At 37.9% G+C, this 10,346-nt stretch overlaps 2 protein-coding genes across 5 annotated transcripts; both read left to right on the top strand.

Moving 5' to 3' along the window:
• Positions 1–1,860: 1,860 nt before the first annotated feature.
• Positions 1,861–6,533, top strand: LOC126601640 (heparanase-like protein 3). Of its 4 annotated transcripts, none has more exons than XM_050268379.1 (10): positions 1,861–2,333; positions 3,248–3,305; positions 3,910–3,941; positions 4,132–4,168; positions 4,403–4,586; positions 4,690–4,838; positions 4,993–5,223; positions 5,339–5,528; positions 5,623–5,848; positions 6,028–6,533. In XM_050268379.1, exons 1-10 carry the CDS (start codon positions 2,085–2,087, stop codon positions 6,361–6,363), a joined length of 1,692 nt encoding a protein of 563 aa, XP_050124336.1. In that variant the 5' UTR covers positions 1,861–2,084; the 3' UTR covers positions 6,364–6,533. The 4 variants fall into 4 exon arrangements, with proteins under 4 accessions (XP_050124336.1, XP_050124338.1, XP_050124337.1 ...); XM_050268382.1 differs by having other exon boundaries at positions 2,100–2,333; positions 3,248–3,273; XM_050268381.1 differs by lacking the exons at positions 3,248–3,305; positions 3,910–3,941 and having other exon boundaries at positions 1,863–2,333.
• A 1,079-nt stretch (positions 6,534–7,612) lies between these two features.
• On the top strand, positions 7,613–9,836 carry LOC126601638 (probable endo-1,3(4)-beta-glucanase ARB_01444). The gene has a single exon (XM_050268374.1). It carries the CDS (start codon positions 7,655–7,657, stop codon positions 9,710–9,712), a length of 2,058 nt encoding a protein of 685 aa, XP_050124331.1. The 5' UTR covers positions 7,613–7,654; the 3' UTR covers positions 9,713–9,836.
• The last annotated feature ends 510 nt before the right edge of the window (positions 9,837–10,346 follow it).

Here is a 10,346-nt window from a genome sequence, read left to right as displayed (position 1 = left end):
AGTTTCACTATAAATAAAAAATGGCAATAATATGAAGTAACCTAATTTCTTATGGACACATGAAAAGTTGCTCATTTCCTCAATGTAGGGGTTTACTCTTAACACGCCCCCTCACATGTAGCGAACTTTTAAGCCTAACACGTGGATAACATACAAATCGAGTGACATGGAGCACTTGTGGCTGTTGGCTTTCACACGAGTGTAAACACGGGATTGCTGGCATGTCAAAATTAGGGTGAGTGCCACATAAGCCCTGACATATATGTGGGCTTCACACACATTGAGTGACCTATGGTACATTCTACGTAAGCCCTGACATGTCAAAACTTTAATTTGTTGGTGAATATTTATGTCACCATAATTTAGATGTCTGGAATGAGACAAGTTGCTCTAACACCATAAATAATGTTGAGATTCCCACAAAACTAATTGATAATATGGAAAGCAACTCAACTAATTATTGGCGCATACAAGGTCTCTCATTTTTCTGATGCTAAATTCATTCTCAACAATTCTCGTCTAAACTACTTTAATTTATTCTACTTAAAAAACTTTCTCGTAACCTAGAAGTAAGGGATCGAGTACGTTGTCTTATGTATGATATGTTGCAAGTAAGAACTTAAACTAAATATTACGAAGGGTATATGCTAGTGTAGACATTTTGATATTCTTTTGGTCAAACGAGATAATTTAGTAAAAAGATGAAACAACATTGGAAATACAATACAACAACAAAGAAAACACGAGAAAAAACCACAGAAAAGGATTGGAAGGTTTGGCTTTGTCTTTTCCATTGAGCCCTCCTCAATGGAATTGGATTGGCTTTTTGTGCGCAGAAAATGACTGGGAAGAAAGTGGCATTCGGATTTCGTTTTTATGAAGGACGGCAAATGGGACAAGTGGTGAATAAAAATCCTTTCTGGTCTTTTGTACACAAGGCATTTTTACTAGGTTTTGACATAGTCGTTCGATAATATCTTAAACTTATCTTGATATTTTTTGTTTGGGCAAATGCTATTCACAATCTCAAAACTCTCCGTTCTTTTTGTGAATGTAACTAAATTGCGGGGGTGCATAACACATTTTTTATTAGTTCATATTTACTGTTTTTGTGAATGTTTTACGATAATGAAATATTGAGTTTCAAATGCAGAATGACAAATTGAGTGTGCGAATAAGAATTAATTTTTGTTTTTAGCAGAGTTTAAATATCATAACTTCAGTCCAACTAATACTGATGCCTTTTGTGATAAAATCTCATACCTATTGGACTGTGCATGTGGTAATTAACAAGTTGGGGACAATATCGATATTATTGAAAGTGGTAATTTGACTTGGTATTAGAGTTAGGGAGCGGGCCAGCATTACCATATGATGGGGGGGTCACCTTGGCCCCACGCGACGATAATGGGTCCCTTGGCCACGCGTGTTGCGTGAGTCCCCTTGGCTCCATGTGGTTGCCAATGTGTGGATCTCCCACGTGTGACCCACCAATTGGGTTCCATGAGGGGGCGTGTTGAATTATCCCACATCGGGCAGAGACAGAGAAAAATAAGAGTTTAGACATCTTAATCTCAGTCCAACTAATATCGAGGCCTTTGTAGTAAAACTCCACACATATCGAATTGTTCATATGATAATTAACAAGTTAGGGACAATATCGTTGTTATGATTAAACTAATACTAAGACTTTTGTGGTAAAATCTCACATATATCGGACTATACAAGTGGTAATTAACAAATTGATGCAGTATTAATATTATAAAAATGAGTCTTCTGTCGTCTCTCTCGTAATTTGACAGTGTCTTCTTATAACATGGATTGCTTTTCAAGACTAAATTAAAGTGTGACACCATGAAAGTGAAAAGCACTCACTCACCCACAAGCTTCCCCAGTTGTTTCTTCTCGTCCATAATATTATATCCACCCACTATCCCACAAAACAACACAACCACATCTGATCCAACCCCATTATTAAAACCAAATCTGCAGAACTTGTAACAGACTCCAACCCCATCATTAAAACCAATACAGAAACAAAGAAACTGCAGAGGAAACTTGTTTTTGTTTCTTCTTCATTTTCCATGTGTGAAGGTATGCGTTCTCTGGTGACTCTTTCATTGCTTTGCTATGGGCTGTACTGGGCAACTCACAGCCACAAGTCATCAATCTCAGTGGCTTCATTGAGCACCGAAGAAACCCTTTTTGTGAATAAAACAGCTGCAATTGGAGCTACAGATGATGACTTTATCTGTGCCACAATTGATTGGTGGCCTCCTCAGAAATGTGATTACGGAACTTGTAGTTGGGGCTCTGCTTCTCTTCTCAATCTGGTAAGCCTATCATATATCCTTCTTTTTTGTGCAATTTATGTCATGTGTAGTATACTATAGTTCGAACTGCGTAGTAGTTAGCACTTTGTTAACTTACTAACCAGTCATTGCTTCAACTCTGCGTATCCAATAAAGGTCTCTGTTTTCTGTATTCTGTATAGTTCAAAGTAGTAGTAGGAGTTAGCATTGTATTAACTTACTAACCACAACAGTTACTCAAATACTGCCCATTTTTGTTTTAATATCCTAATATTCATTTAACTGCTGCTGCACTATTAAAATTTAATTTGACGGTAGTTTTCCGCAGTACATTGATTGACGTTGTTGCTAACCTTTTTCTGACAGTATTAAACCGCAATTTATCCAGAAAAAAAAAAAAGTGTTGAACCAGCCAGTGTTTGCAATGGCCTTCTCAGTTTGACCCTTAAAAATTAAGAGGATTATGATGTTAACACCTTTACTTTTTTTTTTAGTTTTACTTTATTAGGGGATCAACCAAAGCAAAACTATTACAATAATATAAGAGTTAAAAGAGTTTTAAACTCAGAATGGGCGGTTAAAAATTCAATACTTATGATCACTATAAGTCTACAGTAACACTCATTTTTTAGCTTTATTCTTTTTGGTTATGAGTCCGAATTCTTGTCGGATCCTCTTTGTGAGGATCTTGGGGATCCGTGAATCTTGTCCATTCATTGTATATCTTATGGTCATAAATCATTTTAAATATTTTTATTTAAAAATAAACATAAATATTATTTGATAAAAACTGACCGTATGATCTAAAATGAATGAACACGATTTACAAATTCCATGATCCTCACCAAAACGATCCTTGAGAGGATCCTGTTGGTTTGGTTATGATTTGTCAACTAGTACAATGGCCTACCCAAGATGCTATTCTCATTTCTCAGCACGAAATTGCAACTTGCAGAAAAAGGTTATGCACGAAATTGCAACTTTCAGAAAAAGGTTAAGAAAAAGATGATGCTTATCAAGAAGCATAATATCTCTTTTATTTTTTTGGGCAAAAGAAACAAAGAAGCATAATTTCTCCCTTTACTATTACACATTTTTTATTCTTTTTATTTAATTAATGATTTCATAACTATATTATTTACTAATTCTAATATGTATTTTCTTGTTTTTCAATTGTTGATAGGATCTTGACAATGCTATATTTTTAAATGCTATAAAAGGTAAACAAGTCATTGCTTCAACTTATACACACAAAGGCAATATATATAGGGGTGTAATATCCACACATCATTTTTTATTTCTCAGACATTACTTACTAATCCGACGGCCGAAAATTAGAAGGATAAGTGAGAAGTAAAAAAAGATGTGTGGATATCACATCTCTATATATACATATATTATAGATAATCCAAAACAGTCTCAACTAACAGAATGTGTGGATATTACATTAACACGATTTACAAATTCCATGATCCTCACCAAAACGATCTGAGAGAGGATCCCGTTGGTTTGGTTATGATTTGTCAACTAGTACAATTGACCTACCCAAGATGCTATTCTCATTTCTCAGCACGAAATTGCAACTTTCAGAAAAAAGGTTATGCACCAAATTGCAACTTTCAGAAAAAGGTTAAGAAAAAGATGATGCTTATCAAGAAGCATAATATCTCTTTTATTTTTTTGGGCAAAAGAAACAAAGAAGCATAATTTATCCCTTTACTATTACACATTTTTTATTCTTTTTATCTAATTAATTATTTCATAACTATATTATTTACTAATTCTAATATGTATTTTCTTGTTTTTCAATTGTTGGTAGGATCTTGACAATGCTATATTTTTAAATGCTATAAAAGGTAAACAAGTCATTGCTTCAACTTATACACACAAAGGCAATATACATAGGGTGTGATATCCACACATCATTTTTTATTTCCCACACACCTCTTGTCGATCCGATGGCCGAAAATTAGAAAGGTAAGTGAGAAGTAAAAAAAGATGTATGGATATCACATCCCTATATATATATTATAGATAATCCAAAACAGTCTCTACTAACAGAAGTGTATAATTCCATTATTTTGTTGCAGCATTTGCACCCTTGAAAATTAGGTTGGGTGGCACTTTACAAGATAAAGTCACATACCTGGCAGACGGAAGTCAACCACCTTCCACCTCATTTGTCAAAGATGGTTCACAATTGTTTGGTTTCTCTCAAGGTTACTTACCAATGCCTAGATGGGACCAACTAAACAGTTTCTTCAATAAAACTGGGTATAATTCCCCCCTTAATTATACTTAAATCTTCTCATGAAACCATATCACTATATTAATTAACCATAACATGATATAATTTTTTTTTTTTTTTTTGAAACAGGGCTGTTATTATTTTTGGTTTAAATGCACTCATAGGTAGAAACATAGACTCCAATGGTGCAGCTACTGGTGCTTGGAATTCAACCAATGCAGAAACCTTAATAAGATATACAGTCGACAAGGGATACACAATTCATGGTTGGGAACTTGGTAAGAACTTTTACGCATTATATTTGGTTACTCACAATATTCGACCGGGCTTAACTACTTTTAACCACTTGAGTTGCAAGTCTTTTGCAAAATTTGTACACATTAATTGTCGGTACAAATGCGAAACTAAAGCTTTACTTGGAATAAATTTCAGGAAATGAACTGAGTGGGAATGGAGTTGGAACAAAAGTTTCAGCAGACCAATATGCAGCAGACACACACACTCTCCATGAAATACTGCAGAAAATTTATGCAGATTATGGATCAAAGCCACTAGTCTTAGCACCAGGAGGCTTCTTTGATGCCGATTGGTTCACAGAATTTGTTCATAAAACTCCTCTTTCCCTTAAAGTAATCACTCACCACATATATAATCTTGGTCCAGGTATATTCATTAACATAGCTAATGAATCTGCGTTTTTCAAAATCACTTTCCTTTCTCTGGAAATTCAACTTGTGGAATGACACTTTGCCTTTTTCTTTGTCTCGTATTAACTAAGGTAGTGCTGGAGATCTCGTTGACAAGATCCTAGATCCAGATGTTCTCGATGGTATTTCGCAGACCTTCAGCAGCCTACAAAACCTTGTTGAGACATCAGACACTTCAGCAGTGGCATGGGTTGGTGAAGCAGGAGGTGCTTACAACAGTGGCCATGATCTTGTTACAAATGCTTTTGTGTTTAGTTTCTGGTAATCAAACTTGTCCTCGAAACTGATTTTTCCTTCTTTAGTCTTCAAGTATGTGATGAAAAGAGGTTATGTATTTTTTTTACCAACCAAACAGGTACCTAGACCAGCTTGGTTTGGCAGCATCTTATGACACCAAAACATATTGCAGACAGACATTGATTGGTGGAAATTATGGGCTCCTTGACACCAACACCTTTCAACCAAATCCTGATTATTACAGTGCTCTTCTTTGGCATCGTTTAATGGGAAACAAGGCCCTCTCCACAAGCTTCTCTGGGACGAAGAAGATACGTGCCTATGCTCATTGTTCAAAGAAGACAGTAAGTATACATTAAACTGGACAAACATAAAGGTTATGCTTAATGAGCTAATCCGTTAAGCTAAGGTTATGCTATCACATGGTTTTTTTTCCCCTTCTGTTGTTTGATTCATTAATCGTTTCTCGCTAATATTATCAGTTGTTAGGAGACTAACCTAATTAAGTAATTGATTTATGCAGAAAGGAATCACGGTGCTCCTCATCAACCTAGACGGTAACACTACAGTTCAAGTCCGAGTTTCGACTGATAGTACTGGCAGGCCTGTGAGTTCCGAAAGCCTTCAGAGTTCGAAAGATAGTGATGATGTAAGGGAAGAATACCATCTAACAGCTCAAGATGGGGACTTGCAGAGTAAAGTAATGCTACTAAATGGGAAAGCACTTATTGTAGATTCATCTGGGGATATTCCACCCTTGGAACCGATAACAGTCAGGCTATCAGATCCAACTACCGTGGCGCCATTCTCTATTGTATTTGTTCACATTCCAAACACAACCGTGCTGGCTTGTGCATAGAGGCTTTTGGTGAACAAAGGCTTGTAGATCTTTTTATTTTCATACAAAGAGAAGAATAAATAGAAATAAGAAATGAATTTTAGAGGATGCAACCACGTTATAAATTAAAATTAAAAATTTATTGGTTTCTTCATGGTGATCTCCAAGAATAATATACAGTACTTCAGAGAGTATGATGTTTATATAGAACAGTTTGAAGCAATCATCTGTCCCGGCTTCGTTTTACAGCTTCACTCCTTTTATGAAGTTTGGATGCACTCAAAGCAACTTATAACGCATTCTATCTTCAAAGCGTTAAATGGTGGCGTACTGCACTGATTTTATATGTTGATGACATAGTGGTCACATGAGATGATGCGGATGAAGTAAGAAGGTTCTAGACGTCTCAGGCAACTGAATTTGAAATGAGAGAGCAAGGTAAATTAAAGCATTTCATGTAAAGGAAGTTGATCTAGATATATTCAAACATGACATGTTTCCGTGGACATGTCCTCGTCTTGGCATCCCTCTTCATTCTCCTCTTCATCGACATCGGAGAGCTAAGATTTTACGGGGAGGATGAGCTCGGGGACTGGAAAGTGACTCGGAATGGCAATGAGGTTGGAGAGTGCGTTGGGTGAGGTGGTTGAGAAGCGGATGAGAATCATGAGATGAACGTCTGTGCAAGTGTAAAGTAATTGCTATCTGACTTTGGTTTGCAATGTAGGTGATCTATGTGATGTGGTTTGCAATGTAGGTGATCTATGTGACTTTTCCCATAAGATTTCTCTTTTTGGTTAGTTTGCATTTGAGCTTTTTGACCTGAAAATAAAGCTAAAAACTCCATATTGTACCGTACGTGTGGGGAGGCAAATTGGTAAGTTTGAAATTCCCCCATGGTAAAGTATTTATTTTATTTTATTTTTTATTACAAGCGATATTCCTATTCTAAGTTATACTAAAAGAATGAGGGGAATTGAACCCGACATGCTGTGAATTGGAGAAGAAAACAATATCCACGAGAGCAATCTACTACTTGCACATAGTAAATATACTTAACCTATTATTTTTTTTTTCCTTCCAAAATTACTAAGTACACAAAACACATTTGCCAAGGAGAAGAAAAAACCTCAAAAACTTTCCTAGTTTTCAAAACGTGTATTTAGTAACCCAACCCATGTTGTTGAGGAAAGCCGTAATCATGGAAGTTTCCCACGTAAACTAGGAACATATCAAAAGCATCCCTATAAATAATAGATACCGATCGAAAAGGTTGATTATTTACAAGTTTACGAACCAAAATTAAGACATCATGGCAAGCATGCTCTGTTCTCTTGCTCTCTTCGTCTGTTTTTCCGCTTTGATTCCGCAGGCCTCCCCCGCCCCATTCCTCTTCCCGGAAGCTCATTCCACCGTCCTCCCCGACCCTTCAACCTTCTTCGCCCCAAAACTTCTCTCAACTCCACTCCCCACCAACTCTTTCTTCCAAAACTTTGTCCTCAACAATGGCGACCAACCCGAGTACATCCATCCCTACACCATCAAATCATCCAACTCCTCCCTATCTATCACATATCCGTCTTTCTCCTACACATCTACCGTCATATCCACAGCCCCATTTGAACCCGACCTCACCATATCTGCCTCGAAAACCACCAGTGGAAAAGCTCCAAACAACAACGACCACCCTGTAATCTCTGACTTCAATGATCTCAGTGTGACATTGGACTTTCCCTCCTCCAACCTCCGCTTCTTCGTTGTCCGTGGCAGCCTCTTTCTTACCTGTTTTCTTTATCGCCCCTCTGCGCTTACTATATCAACTGCTCACACAATTGTCTCATCATCACCAGCCAGGGGCTCAAAAACAAAGTTCATCATCAAGCTCGACAACAATCAGACATGGCTAATATACACATCCATTCCAACTGATTTATCTGACAGCGGACCATCCACGCTAACTTTTAAAGCTTTTTCCGGGATTATTCGATTTGCTGTAATACCGGATCCTGACCCAAAATCAGAGGCAATTCTCGATCACTTCAGTTCTTGTTACCCAGTTTCTGGTGCAGCTGTGCTCCAAAACACCAATACTTTGACATATAAATGGGAAAAGGAAGGTGGAGATTTGCTTATGCTTGCTCATCCTCTCCATATTAAGCTTCTGTCCAATGCTACTGTTTTGCAAGATTTTAGATATAAAAGCATTGACGGCGATTTAGTTGGTGTTGTTGGCGGTTCGTGGATGTTAGCATCGAAGCCTATTCCAGTCACTTGGAATTCTGTAAGGGGTGTCCAAAAAGATTCGTTCCCCGAAATCATATCTGCACTTCGTCGAGATGTTGACGCTCTTAGTTCAACAGAAGCTTCTACTACATCTTCATATTTTTACGGGAAATTGGTTGCTAGAGCAGCAAGGCTGGCTGTGATAGCCGAGGAGGTAGCTTGTCCTGATGTGATCCCGGCGATCAGGACATTCTTGGCGGAGAAAATAGAACCATGGTTGGATGGCAGCTTTAGTGGCAACGGATTTTTGCATGATAAAAAATGGGGTGGACTTGTTACCAAGCAAGGATTAACTGATCAGGGTGCCGATTTCGGGTTTGGCGTTTATGCTGATCACCATTACCATCTGGGGTGCTTTATATATGGAATTTCCGTGTTAGCAAAGATTGATCCTGCATGGAGGCAGAAGTACAAGTCTCAAGCTTACTCGCTCGTGGAGGATTTTCTCAACAAGGATGAACGATCGAATCCAAATTACCCGCGTCTGAGATCCTTTGATCTCTATAAATTGCACTCGTGGGCAGGTGGGTTGACAGAATTCGCAGACGGGAGGAATCAAGAGAGCACGAGCGAGGCGGTCAATGCTTACTACGCAGCTGCTTTGATGGGAAAAGCCTATAAAGATGCGCAACTTGAGGCCACCGGATCGCTACTCACTGCCTTGGAAATACAGGCAGCTCAGATGTGGTGGCACGTAAGAGAGGGCGGAGAGGATCGAATTTACCAGGAAGCTTTCGCAAAGGAAAATCGAGTAGTGGGGGTTTTATGGGCGACCAAGAGAGACACCGGACTTTGGTTCGCTACCGCGGAGGCGAGAGAAATTAGACTCGGAATTCAAATGCTGCCCGTTTTGCCAATCACCGAGGTGTTGTTCTCCGATGCAGGGTATGCCAACGAGCTCGTGAGTTGGGCATTGCCAGCGCTCAATAAAACAGAAGTCACGGAAGGATGGAAGGGATTTGTGTATGCGTTACAAGGGATTTACGACACACAAGGCGCTTTGAAGAAGATTAGGAGCTTGAATAGTTTCGACGACGGAAACTCCCGGAGTAATCTTTTGTGGTGGATTTACAGTCAGTCACAGTAGGTGATCAGCTTTGCTGCATGACATTTTTTCCTGAGGTTAATTTTAGTATGTTTTTTGGGTTTTAGCTAGATTCAAGTTCTTTGTGTAACAAAATTGAATCAATTACAACTCATTGTTTATTTTCTTTTCGTACTTGCTGTCGTATTTTAACACGAGAATTGCAATGTTGTTCATTGTTGTTTCATCTGATTGCTGGAGATCATTTAAGAAGGCATACCAAATGGTATTAGACTAAAAGACAAATAAGTTAGCCATAATAATTAGATACGGAATCCAACTCGTCCATGAGTCGAATGTAAAAGCTTTCACTTGGAAGTATTAAAGTATAGGTAGACTGTAGTACTAGCCGCAAGTGATATAAAGAAAAGACCATGTTACATGTATCAAAGATGTCAAACATACATATAAATAACCAGCTATTTGTCATTTGATACTAAGATTTAATGATATTTTTTATTCATATGTAAGTGAAAAATGTTAGACTTCGTCGTCGTGAAAACAATAAAATAGCTTATTATTTGAGAAAATATAAAATGGAGGCAGAGCCATTGAAACGTGGAAGCCCAAAGACAGAAAACTCCAAGGGCCCAAACAAACTGGCCCGCTTTGTGTAGATAAAGCGCCAACACAGCCC

Source organism: Malus sylvestris, chromosome 15 (genome assembly GCF_916048215.2).
Source record: "Malus sylvestris chromosome 15, drMalSylv7.2, whole genome shotgun sequence".
Lineage (NCBI taxonomy): Eukaryota > Viridiplantae > Streptophyta > Magnoliopsida > Rosales > Rosaceae > Malus > Malus sylvestris.
The sequence above is the reverse complement of the archived record's forward strand: the minus strand, read 5'-3'. Positions and strand labels throughout refer to the sequence as shown.